Genomic DNA, 13,716 nt, shown 5'->3' with positions numbered 1-13,716 from the left:
CACTTTTTCTGCATTGCCTTTATAGGCACATTTGGAAGTAAATACCAAAAGTTTATGTCGACCTAAGGATGACTTTAATCTGCTCAAAATAAGCAACACCAGAAGATATGATGTACTTGTTGAAATCCTGAAGCTATTGGGGTTAAGCTGTGAATTAAGTACTATTCCTTCTTTAACGCCTCTTTATCTACTCTCATCTGATAAGGTAGGTTTTGGTTTAAATAAATAAGAACATAGGCAGTGCCCTGCTGGACTGGACCAGTGGCACATCTATTCCAAAATCTTTTCTCATAATAGCTAACCAACTACATTAGTGTCTCAGCAGATAGCCTTCAAAGTCATCATCAAAGCTATCCTGTTTCCTCCAAAATAAGACATCCCCTTATAATAAGCCCAGTCGGGCTTTTGAGCGCATGGCAATAAGGCCAAGCGCTTATTTCAGGGTTCAAAAAAATACAAGACAGGGTCTTATTTTCGGGGAAACACAGTAATAGTCATTGATCCCTATCATTTCCATAATTTGGTCCAATCCTTGTCCAGCCAGCTTCACATTTTGTGATAGCAAATTCCAAAATTTAATTTGCATTGGGAGGAAAAAAGCCATTTTATCTTTTCTGATTCTTCCAGTGTTCAGTTTCATTGACCTCTGGTTCTATTATTGTGGAAAGGGGAAAATAGCTTCTCCTTATCCACTTTATCCACACCATTCACAATTTTGTATACCTCAATCATGTCCTTTCTCATTTGCCTCTTTTCTAAACTAAAAAGCCCCAAATGTCACAACCTTTCCTTATAGGGAAACTGCTCCACCCCATAATCATCTTAGTTGCTATCTTCTAAACTTTCATTAGCTCTACTGTATCCTTTTTTCAGTATAGTAACTAGACTGTGTGCAGTATTCCAGATACAGTTACATAATTGATTTATATGAGGGCATTATAATATTGGCACTCTTATTTTTAATACCATTATTAAAAATATTATTACCCTTGATATGTTGTTGGATTTTCTTTTCTTTTTCTTTTTTTTTTCTTTTTTACAGTGGATATACACTGTGATAACACTTTAATTGAATTGTTTCCCATTATTCCAAGATAGCTTTCTTCATCAATCACTGCTAGCTCTGATACAATTAGCTTCTATGATTTTTGGCACCAATGTGCCTCACTTTACCCTTGTTCACATCTGCCATTTTAACCTCCACTCCCCTAATGTGCAGAGATCCCTTTGGAGCTCTTCACAGTCCCTTGTTCCTACCATTGAGAGCCTAAGGCTGCATGAAGCTGCCCAGACTAGAAAACTAGAAAGTGCTAAAAAGAGGAGTTAAATGTGAGATTTTTAAAAGATTTGTTTGTGTGAGTTTTCTGAATGCTTTTCTGACTGGAGCTACCTACTGGGCCACCTGTTCCCTAGCACCCAGCATTTGGAATCAGCCCCTGAGAGGAAGGAAAATTTGAACTTAAAATAGGATCCCACATGCCTAATGGCACACAACCTAAAAAGAGAAAAAATAGAATTTATCTTCAAACTATATTTAAACAATCAGACAAAACATGGATTAAATTTAAATAACTTTTATGTGTCTCCTGACATCCTAACTCTCAATTCTATAAAACAAAATGAACAAAAACATGGTTGTAGGCATATCTGTTTTGCTTCTTTTAATAATCATTCCTTGCAGCAAAACTATTAACTATTTATACTATTCACTACTATTCAATCTGCATCTGTGTGTCTTAACAATTACTCCATCCATTTTCCCATCTTTTGTAAACATAATTAATAAAAATTTGTTTGAAAGAACTATATTGCAGAAGACATTTATGAGCCATAGAAGCCATTGTTAATAAGCAGAAATTATTTTTGGAAATTCTGAATAACTAAGCAATTTTGGGACACAAGTTCCTGAACTATATCATTAAATTGACTGTACATCAGCTGAAACAGATTTTAATCTGTAAAAATATATTCCTTAATATTTTTGAAAGATGCAGCATTACTTGACTTTCCATTTTTTTAAAAAAATATTTTATTAGATTTACATATTTTATGGTATTGTTAGAAATTTATAAAATATATGATTGGAATTCAAAAAAATTATTGTGTTTGTTAAAAACAATTACCACAAGATGGCACTTCTGAGCTGCCTTACAATATAATTCTATGTTGTATGTGTATGTTTAAAATAACTAATCTCTGCAATTAGATTTAGTTTTAATATGATTATTTTTAAAAAAAGTAATAGTATTTAATCAGTCATTGCATTTACAGTTTTGAACGTTTTAAGTAGCTCAAAAATTTTAGAAAATATTTAAATCAAACAACACTACACGTTATGTTACATAGTCTTAGGGAATTTTCATACTAAACAAAAAGGGTTCTGTAATTAAATGACTAAATCTACAGGAAACTGGAGTTCTAAACTTTTGCTCTGAAAAGCCGTCAGGGTGTCCACACCTGGTCCTACCTTTTGCTTTAGACTGGTGGTTTGCAGTTTCTATTGCCATTATCTGTCTTCTGGAGGCATCTCATCTAGTGTCCTCCTATAACCCTGGCATTTGAGAGACAGATTTCATATCCTTTGCTGCCTATTTATTATTAAAAGATGAATGAAATGAAATATTTAATAATGGCACCACCCTGCCATGTAATAGAGGCATGTTACTTCAAGATTATCATGGAGCGATAAACTAATATCACCAGAGATTAACAAAATCACATTTTATTTATAAAATTATATGGGAATGCAACTGGAAAGTTTTAGAGCATATTAGGTCTATATATATATTTGAAATAATGTAAAGATGCAGCAAGTAAGGGTGGTACCTTATCTTGAGAATCATAATTTGCTCCTGATATTTTCTTAGATGAGATTAGTATGTTTTTTTCTTGATCTCTGGAAAGTAGATCAGTTGACTGCAAGGTACAAGTATGGCACTGAACTACTCTAGCGGTTATAGATTATGTTTGACTGAAGCCACTGACTGCTCCCATTTCCTGGAAGTGATCTTCTCCAGCTTTGCTTAAGATGGATCTGTTCATTGAAAAAACAAAAATGACAGGATTTTTTGTTATTATTATTATTTCATTTCTTTTCACCAAATTTTCAGGCATAGGGAGAAGTTTCATCAGGAAAAGGGATAAAAAACAAATGAAAAAAAAAGATGATTAATGTTTAAACTAGTTCTGTATGGAGCAGTCTATAAACATTTAATTTGACTGCAGATGTCATTAACTGTAGATATGATGATAGGTTGTTTTAAAGACTCCCAAACTGAGATAGGAAGAATAAAGTTCCAAAGGAACTTTAACTGTACTACAGGAAGAGCCTGTAGTACAGTGGACTAAAGCACTGTAATTAACATCTGCTGCTTGCAATTACTGCAAGTTCAAATCTCACCAGGATCAAGGTTGACTCAGCCTTCCATCTTTTCAAAGGTAGGTAAAATGAGGACCCAGATTGTGGGGCAATAAGCTGATTTTGTATAAATATACAAAAAGTATGAAGGCTATTGCTTAACGCATTGTAAGCCGCCCTGAGTCTCCGGAGAAGGGCAGCATATAAATTAAAGCAAAAAAAAAAAAAGTTACTTTTTTGCCACATTTTTGAAAACATAACATCCAGTGAAACTTGCCAATAAGAAAAAAAATTAAGTTGTTGGAGCAGATCAAGTGTTTATAACTATGATACAAGTTGCTAAACCAAAAAAAAAAAAATCTAAAAGTGAAATACGAAGTAGGAAGAATAGATTAAAGAATTGTTTATACAGGTTTTCAGATTTGCAATTGTTTTGGTACTAAGTTGATTTAATGGGCAGTGGAGGGAAGAACTGTTATCCCTGAATACATACATCATTTAAGAGCCATGGTGGTGCAGTGGTTAGAATGCAGTATTGCAGGTAATTCTGATGACTGCCAGCAGTTGGATTCTCACTAGCTCAAGGTTGACTCAGCCTTCCATCCTTCCGAGGTCAGTAAAATAAGTCCCAGATTGTTGGGAGCAACCTGCTGACTCTTTATATTTCTTAGAATGGGCCATAAAGTACTTATGAAGCGGTAAGTGCTATTGCTACCGTATTTATACTGATTTATATCATTTCTGCCCTGGCCTATTACATAAATGACAGAGGTGAAATTCACTTATCTTCCCTATCGATTCGCAAATGTGCGTGCGCTGTCATCTGCACATGCACAAAGCCTTCTGCACATGCACAGAGGCTTAAAATGTTGCAAAAAAGCATCATCATGATATCCGCATGATGATGCATGGGCGGAGCCTCCCGCAGCCGCTATTACTGGTTCGCCCGAGCCAGATAGAACTGGCTGAATTTCACCCCAATAAATGATATATGGATAGTCCTAACTTAACGACTCTAATTGGGATCAGCAACTCTATTGCTAAGCAATGTGGTCACTAAGCAAAAATACCATGTGACTTCTTCACTTAATGACAGCAGTTCCAGCAATCCTACTTGCTGTTACTGAGTAAATTCCATGCAGTAGTTATGCAAGGAACCATTCAAACCAAGCTATGGAAAAAGCTAAGGGACTGCCTCCACCTCAACCCCTCTTTACCCATCTCTGCCCCATCTTTGCTCTTTTTGCTATCCATTCATCCACTGCTGCCCAGTCTTGCATGCCACTACCTTGCCCTTTGCACCACATGCCATTACCATACCAGCCAGAGCCGCCTTTCACATGCTGGCTGAATTCTTTTGCAAAAGAAGGCCCTAACTCGCACATAAGAGAAGACTCCGCCCCAGCTGCCCTAGTATGAAAACAGGCAGTTTGGAAGAAAGCTGGTATAATAATGGTTTGTGGTAATGGCAGTGGCAGGCAGGGCTGGGTAATAGGGTCAGCTAGAAGCCAGGCTGCCTGAATTCAGGTGGGCTTGAATTTTATTCACATAACTCTGGGAACAGTGCAAGAACATTGCAACTTCGATGAGTTATGTGTTCCTTTCTTTAGTTGCTGAACAAATGGTTATTAAACAAGGACTGCCTGTAAACTGAAATAAATAATTTCAACAGAAATAAATTTAAGTGTCTTGCCCAGAATATTTTGAAATCAACTAAGTTGTCTGTTGTTTTGCTAAGATGTCCAGGTGAAACTTTCACATATTGTATTTAAGGTGTCCTAAATGGGAGATCTGGTGCATCAGAGTTTTACTATATTGTGCAATGCTATTTAGTTTGGCTGAAATGGTTACGGTAATCTTGAACTTGTAGAGTGGAATTCTGCAATCTTTGTAACTAAAAGTTAGCTGAAACTGTTAACTGCTAAAATCCAAAACCAAACATAAAACACAGGCATGGTGCTATTTTATTCTGATTACCTGAGGACAATATAAAATACTGAAAAGAAATTAATAGCAGTTACAATTTGTTCCAGTAAATAGAATGGAACATATTTCAGTAGGTTTTAAGCATTTCTGTGAAAATGCAACATGTGAAATACTACCATAATTCAGTATTTCTATTTCAGATTGTGTGTTTTTATTTTATGACAATGTTTAGCCTTTGACCTAACCACTTTCTTAAAATAAACTATTTGTTGGTGAGAGCAGCTGCTGAAGAGATTGTTTCCAGACTGTTCTCATAGCACTAACTGACAGAAAGTAAACTAGAGTATCCCTTAGAAAAGCTGAGGATTGCAGATTCACCTGTAACATAGTTGCATTATATTTCTATCACATGCACATGCTATGTCTTTTATATTCGAAAACATGCCTTTAATGAGAGCATAAAGCTGAAATAAAACCTAGAAGCAGTTGCAGTTTGACTGTCTGATAAATGTTGAATGATTTTTTTCTCTTAAAGTCTTAAGTATTTTAGAAAAGGTTGGGAATCCTTTAGCTATAGATGTTGTTGAAATGTAGGCTCAGCTTCCCACAATAAATGTATAATAATATGGAATATTGAGATTTGTAATAGTAGTAAAATTTGGAAGGACACAGGCTTCTCATCCCTGCTAAGAAGACAGAATGGGAACAAGTTGAGATATTATTTTTGCGATATAGATATTTATTAAAAACATTGGCCTCTGTGTTGGCTTCTGTTCGTATTAATTTTTATTTTAATTGTGACTTTAATAATAGTATATCATAAGTGGCAGTGTCAATAAAATAATGTCAGAGTTTGTTATATGTAATAAATACCCTGTTTCCCTGAAAATAAGACCTCCCCGGATAATAAGCCCAATTGGGCTTTTGAGCACATGAGCTAAAATAAGTTCCCCCCCAATAAGCCCTCCCCGAAAATATTTAAACGCATGTGCAGCCGGTCCCCGCCATTTCCTCTGGTTAGGGTTAGGGAGACAGAGATGGAAATCAGGTAAGACGGCAAGAGGAGCCCCATCTTGCTCTATGCACCCCAAAATAATAAGACCTCCACGAAAATAAGGCCAAGCACTTATTTCAGGGTTCAAAAAAATATAAGACAGGGTCTTATTATCAGGGAAACACGGTAATATACCTATAAATGACATTTACAGCTACCATACCATAACTTAATCACAAACAATGGTCAAGGCATCCATTCCATCCCCCAAATTTTGCAATATAAAATCTCATAAGCTTTTAGCAGTGCCATCTTGACCATCCATTTTTATTTAATTATTTATTTATTTATATAAAATTTATTTATATAGAATTTATATGGCTGCCCACTCACCTTCAGTAACTGTAGGTGCTTGTATTTTAATTTATCACATTTTAGAACCACCCGTTTTTGAGATATTCAAAAACAGTTATACTCCAGACTTTTTGAATTTAAATCAACATAACAGTAAGATTTTATTTGGAAGTAACATTGGAATACCTTTCAAAACATAAATCAGATGAGGGACAATATTCATTTTAATAACATGCAAATCAATATTTTCTCAAATATTTAACATTTATTTCCATACATTTACAAATATTTTTGAGAATATAGAATTCTAAGTAATTAATATCAGTAGAAATTATAAAACCCATTTTAATAATTGGATTATGTATTTAAGCCCAAAGTAAGTAGATGGGACTTATCCCAATTAATCATGTGGGCCAAACGCTTTCCAAAATGCATTCATATAAAATTAAGCTGAGACATCATATACTTAATAAGAAGTTAATGTGGGTTCACGTCCTTTTGGAGAACAGAATTGAAGTCTTAGTTTTGATATGTGTATCTTATACTGTCTTGTAATTTTATTTTATATCAAACAGATTCTCCACCGTACTTTTTTAGAATTGCTCAGAAGAAATATGATCACAGAAGGATTAATCACATCCAGCAAGGTGTCTCTTAAGTTTGTATCATCTTGCACTGAAAATATGGAAATAACACCTTTGCTCATTCCAGTAGTTACTGATACAGAAGCATTCTCATCTGAAAATTTTAGTTTTGAGAGATACAAACAAAACCTTGATACCAGAATCTTGGGGAAAATGGTCTTGTTTTCTGAAGTTACATCGACTACAATGAATCTCCTTGATGGGTAAGAGATTCCGGTAACATTAATTTCACTATGAGAGAGAAAGAGAGACTTGGCAAAAAAAATGTGCAGTATTTTCTTTGGGACTTCTATTCTCTTAGTTTATTGAAAATAAGTGGTAAGAAACTGCAAAAGCTTGCTAGAAAATTTAAAGGTATGAACTGTCATGTATCATTACCATTTTTAGTATGTTATACTATGTTATTTTTCTATTTCTGATATTGATACTGGGCTTTAAATTCATTACAATTCATAAAACAATATCAAGTAGCAATCCATAAAAATGCACTTTTTCAAATAACAAGAATGGTGGTTGATATTGTCCAAATGAATATGAGTGATCAGATAATATTTCAGACAAACCTATTAGAAGATAACTTCTTCCTATTTCACCCAAGTTGTTTTTATTGCAATCTTGTAATTTCGTAGGAACTTTGTTCCAGTTGTGATCATAGTAATTTTGACTGAATTGATCCCATATCTCCTTATATTGTTTTAGAAGATGTAACATATCAGTCATGTTTTTCTAATCTTTACTACTTGTACTGTACTAGGTTTCGTTGACTTTTTGTTAGTATGATTGGATATATTTCTGATTGGTCAAATACAATTAAAGTGCTGTAATTATGAATGTGCATTATACAATTTTCAGGATAAACCCTTTCACAATGCAGTCCAACTGAGCTGATGGGCAAGTGGACATTGTGAATATTGCTGTTTTAATACCAAATTTCAGTTTTCTCATACTGTATGTTATGTGATTCATATTAAAACATATATTTAATTATTTGTTATGCTGAAAGCTGTCCTGAAGTGCATAAAATAATTAGAACATATATTTATTTGATTGCCTGGAAATAAAGATCAGAGATTTACTGACAATGCCACCATAGTTTATGGCCCATTATCATCTTGCATTTTGAGAGCACAGTTGAATGTTAAATTTATAGTTGAATTCTCTTAACTCCCTCTATGTCTATAGAAATAACCCATTATTTCATTTGATATTTGATATAATGGTAAAGATTTTTTTTCTACAGATTCTCTAAGTGACCACGTTATATAACAAATACAACATTTTCTTAAATAAAAATGCCAGTTACTCCTAAAGGGGGTGGCTGAGGTATAATGATTAAGATAAAAAAGTGCTCATATCATCCATAATTTCACACTGAAGATTGGGATCTATAAAGTTTTTAAAATGTGGGGAAAAGTCTGGAAAAGAATTAATGGCTTTATCTCTTAAATACCTGAGGACTAGTTTAGAGGGCAGCAGCATCCATAGGAGAATCAGGAAGTCAGATGATGATTGCAGTAGCATGATCAAAGACACGCGTGTGTACTTGCACACACAGAGTATGTGCATATCATAGCAGCACTTCAATCTAGGTGCTGAGACCCCCATTTTATCTTATAAACCCCCCTGCCCAATGTTGTTGAAAAAAGCCGTGGTAGCACAGTGGTTAGAATGCAGTATTGCAAGCTACCTTTGAATTCCACTGCCAGGAGTTTGATCCTGACTGGCTCAAGGTTGACTCAATCTTCCATCCTTCTGAGGGCGATAAAATGAGACCCAGCTTGTTGTGGGCAATGTGCTAATTCTGTAAACCACTTAGAAAGGGCTGTAAAGCACTGTGAAGTGGTATATAAGTCTTGTATATAAGTCTTAAGTGCTAATGCTAAAAGAATAATTGAACATAGCACCGCAAGAATTGAACAAAATGGCTTGGCAAAACTATTTAGACAATTTGGAGCAGAGCACTACAAATGAAAAATGCAATGACAAGAAAGAGGAAAGGAAATCTATCAAAATCTCGCATAAACCTATTATGCAACCCAAGTTTTTTGTTGATGTTCTCTAGCTTGGTAATGAATTGTCTGCAAGAAGACAACCAAGCACCAAGGACCCCACAGGTCAACCTTGAATTATAAATATTCTCTGCCATTGATATACAGATTTTTACTGTAATGCTGAGATGCAATAGAAGTCTTGATTATTTAAATATCTGCAGCAGAAAAGCCAAGATGCATCAAAACATGGCTGGAATTATTGATTATTTCTGTTTAACTAAATGGGTTAATTTTATATATTTACATAAAGCTATCGTTCTGTAAAATAGCAACTTTATGGATGCAGGCAACAGTGTTAATATTGATAAAAATACAGAAATTTGTGAAATAATTTTAAGGAGGTTGCGTATGGCTGCCATTACCTATCTCTAAAATCAGTAAAAACGTTTTTATTCAAAATGTTAAAATATGTAAGGATAATAATGAATTGGTTTGTAGGATTCACAGACTCATTGTTTTATATTTATTCTATTTTGTTCCTAAGGAATTGATTCTCTAAGAAAAACAACATTTTCTGATTTTTAAAATACATATTTGCTTTATTATCAGGGGGTCTAGAACTAAAAGAAAAGAATACACTTTTCCGTTTGTTTAAACTAGTTCAAAAGTAAAATATATTTCAGTTATGTCCTAGTAACTGATTATCATTAATTAAATAATCATTAATTAAATATATCATAGTCAATTAGTTGAATCGCTGGCTATATGAAACATCCTTGAATGGTATATTCATTTGAATTATCATGATTGTGATGTGTTCATATATTTGCACTTTATTTATAGGTTATTAGTTTTATTTTGTTGTTGTTGAAGTGGTTTAAATATTGCTGTTAAAGTGTCTTGCTGCTTTGTGCCCTTGAATTTGACACTTGGATAGTATATGTTTGTTTTCTTTGAACATCAGGACACCTGCATCTTTGAAACCACTATCAACTTTTAAACATAGTTTATTTATTCTGTCAAGGGGATTACACTTTGCCTTTTCACTTTTAACCCTAAGCTGCTAAGCATTACACCCAAACACTAAACTATAGTTAACTTTAAGTACTATTGAATAAAAATAGGTCAGTTTTCAAAACTTGTGAAAAATTGTTTATTTTAAACTTGCTTAAAATTAAATGTAATATGTTCTAGCACCCTTTAATTAATCTAAAACAGAAAGAAAAGCTTTTAAATTTATGCTCCTCATAGTAAGTCACAATTAAAAGAGCCAGAGAGTATATGAAACCAAGGCTTGCTGTACTATTAATATAAAGTATAAATATAAACTATCTATATAATTGATAATCATATGAAGTGAGATTTTTGAAACACACTAGCATACTTACCTTGTTTCAGTGAATTACCAGTTCACATATAATACTGATTAAAGATTATATCCTATATGCATTAATAAAGCTGAGTTGCTAAAAAATAACCATATTTCCTTTAAAACATTTTTATATCACAATCAATTTTATGTGTGGTTTACAAAATTAAGATACACTGCCTTGTAATACTTTAAATGACTTATAAACCTTAAAAAAGACAAAGCTTTTAAATATGATTGTTTCCTAATTAGGTTGTAAGCAATTAATTATGACAAAAACATAATTTTAAAGTTTTCTCTAAGTTTATGTCACTTAATAACTAATGAACATATGTAAATTAATAAACATTGTAATAAGATATTTTACTTGAGATTGAGATAGATATTTAATATTAAATTACCTATATTATAGCTATGCATGATATGCCTCCAAATCCTTTTACAAGTTGAACATAAAACCTATCCCCGTCCTCTAACACTATATATCTTTCAAAATTAAGACTTAGCAAAAGTGGGCTGGAACTAATTTAATGGCTGAGTGATCTCACAGTAGAGAAACAGCCGGAGTGTAATAGGGTTCTTTGTCTATATTTCCACCCTAGCTGGTAACTTGCCAGTCAAAAGTCAAACGAGAGAAACAGGTGGGAGCTATTAGACCTGTCATAAAGTTTGAAAAATTGATTCTAGAGTCTAAATGATTAGATTGAACTTGACAGTGTTGTCCTAAAGATTCTAAGAAAAATTCTATAGTTTAATTTGGAGTCCCTTGATTATTCATTAGTTCTCCAGATGGCCTGTTTTGATGTATCACATATTATTATACAAGCTCTATTATTGTTGGCATATATTTACATGTACAACTAACAAGTAAACTAAGTAGCACCTCTATTAGTCCCTGTAAATTAAGGGGTACATAATTAATTAAATTACAGAATAGATATTTATTTAAATATTAAATAACTTAGCTTTATCAGTAATGCTTTATGACTTTTACTTTGGAATATTTTAAATTCATTGAGGTTATCATTGTGGAATAATGCCTTCAAAGTTGTCATAGTCATGACTGTTGAGGATATTGAAAGCACAATTTCTATAATTTACAAAAAATAAAATTTCTTAGTTAGCTTCCATAACTTCTATGGTTCTCTTCATGGTCTCTAAGCATATAATTAGAATAGTACAACACTTGGAAGTTTAGGAATAATTTAAGGAATAAATCAAGTCCTAAGATGAATGGCCTGAAAGAAAACCTGTTTAAATCAGTGAAATTAATTGCTATTAAAGTAAAGATGAAAGAAGCACGATTTCAGTTTACTAAATAAAAAGTTGTTGATTTTATAGTTGCCCACAATAGGGAAAATGTAAAGTAAAATGTACTTGTCTGTATCAAAAACAAGTCATTACACTGACTGGGAGTCTTTTTAAAAACATTTAGTTATATGACTTGCAGTACTGTATGATATGAATTTGTGGATGGCCAAGAGATCTGCCTGTGTAAGGAACCTTATTCCTGACAGCTCAATTTTTAAAAAAAAAAAACCACTGAAAATATTATAGTTCATTTCATATCAAAACTGTTTTTAAAGTATATGAACAAAATAGTTAACAATTTATTATTATCGAGCAGTAGATGTTTTGAAGAAGAAAGACTGCATTTAAAGTTTCATACACTATCAAGAACTGATTCTTGATTATTTGCATCCTGATATTTGTTTGCCTGAAGAAAAAAAGGGAAATTGTGTTTTTGACCTCTGTATAAACACAACTTTGAATGGATCCAAAGTTGTGCAATAGGAAACATGCTTATGCAATAGATATTCTTACCCCTCCATAACTTTAAAATGCCTTCAAAAAGATATTTTGCTGTGAGCTTTGTAGTGATGTGGCAGTAGTGACACAATATGAACTCATGAGGGACAGATAAGGATCAAAACTATCAATTTCTTTTTTCCTGAAGTCTCTTTTTATGGCAACCCCTTGCATCTCATTCTTGATGCCCCAGGATGTTTTAAAACAGGGGTGTCGGACTCAATTTCACTGAGGGCCGCATCAGGGTTGTGGTTGACCTTGAGGGGCCGGGTGAGCGTGGCCAACTGGGTGGATGTGGCCAGCTTGACCCCACTCCCCAAACTGCTGTCATGTTTCCTCTTCGCATTGGGCAGACTGGGCCGATGCTACACTGGCCAGATCTTTCCTCTACACACTAAGTAGACTGGGCCAACACTACATTGGCCTGATCTTTTCTCTTTGCATTGGGTAGACAGGCCGAAGCTACGTTGGCCTGATCTTTCGTCTTTGCATTGGGTAGTCTGGGCCAATGGTACGTCGGCCTGATCTTTCCTCTTCATTTAATTCTCACTGGCTCAGCCTTCCATCCTTCCGAGGTCAGTAAAATAAGGACCCAGACTGTTGGGGTCAAAATGCTGACTCTGTAAACCACTTAGAAAGGGCTGTAAAACACTGAAGTGGTATATAAGTCTAAATGCTATTGCTATATGTAGTCCCAAGGATATAAGAAAAATTGTTAGTATAAATGTTTTAGAGAAACTGAATAGTCTCTGATCTTGTTCTTTCCAGAACCACCTAAAACATAAATTAGTTTATAAACTTACAGTATGTTTACTTTTATTTCTAAATAATAGATGTACTAGTGTAGTTCAAGTAGATCGAATGAGATGAGCCATGCCCTTTTAAAATTTTGTCCTGCTTTATTATAATTTTTCTGTAGGCCAACGGCAGCAACCTAATATTCTCTATTCCAAAGGTATTTTTCAAAAGGAAAAACAAAGTCCAGTTGCCTTTTGAAAAACTTCCTTTGGGACAACAATGACCTGGAGGATAGAATCTCAATAGACATCTAATATTCTCTAGATATTTTAAATGGTAATTGATCCAAAATCCACCTTTAAAAACTATGTTGCTCTAAACATCATTTAAAAACCTACTGTTTAAGAACACAAGAAAGCTTTGTTAGAAGCTGGCAAATATGGGGAAGGGCCAGGAAAAACTGCATGAACACACGTTTTGGATTTGATTCAATAAGCCAAGTTTGGCTTATTGAATCAAGTCCAAAATTGGAG

The 13,716-nt window shown here is 33.8% G+C and overlaps 1 protein-coding gene across 3 annotated transcripts in view; it reads left to right on the top strand.

The window, feature by feature from the left end:
- The window catches only part of HLCS (holocarboxylase synthetase), a 72,609-nt gene that overhangs the window by 9,143 nt on the left and 49,750 nt on the right, over positions 1-13,716 (top strand). For all 3 annotated transcript variants that reach the window (XM_034442205.3, XM_034442048.3, XM_034442128.3), the window contains 2 exons: positions 26-205; positions 7,208-7,479. In XM_034442205.3, coding sequence (XP_034298096.2) covers positions 26-205; positions 7,208-7,479 — 452 coding nt within the window. The remainder of the gene's footprint in view (positions 1-25; positions 206-7,207; positions 7,480-13,716) is intronic.

Source organism: Pantherophis guttatus, chromosome 5 (genome assembly GCF_059756535.1).
Source record: "Pantherophis guttatus breed Tessera chromosome 5, ASM5975653v1, whole genome shotgun sequence".
Taxonomy (NCBI): domain Eukaryota; kingdom Metazoa; phylum Chordata; class Lepidosauria; order Squamata; family Colubridae; genus Pantherophis; species Pantherophis guttatus.
The sequence above is the reverse complement of the archived record's forward strand: the minus strand, read 5'-3'. Positions and strand labels throughout refer to the sequence as shown.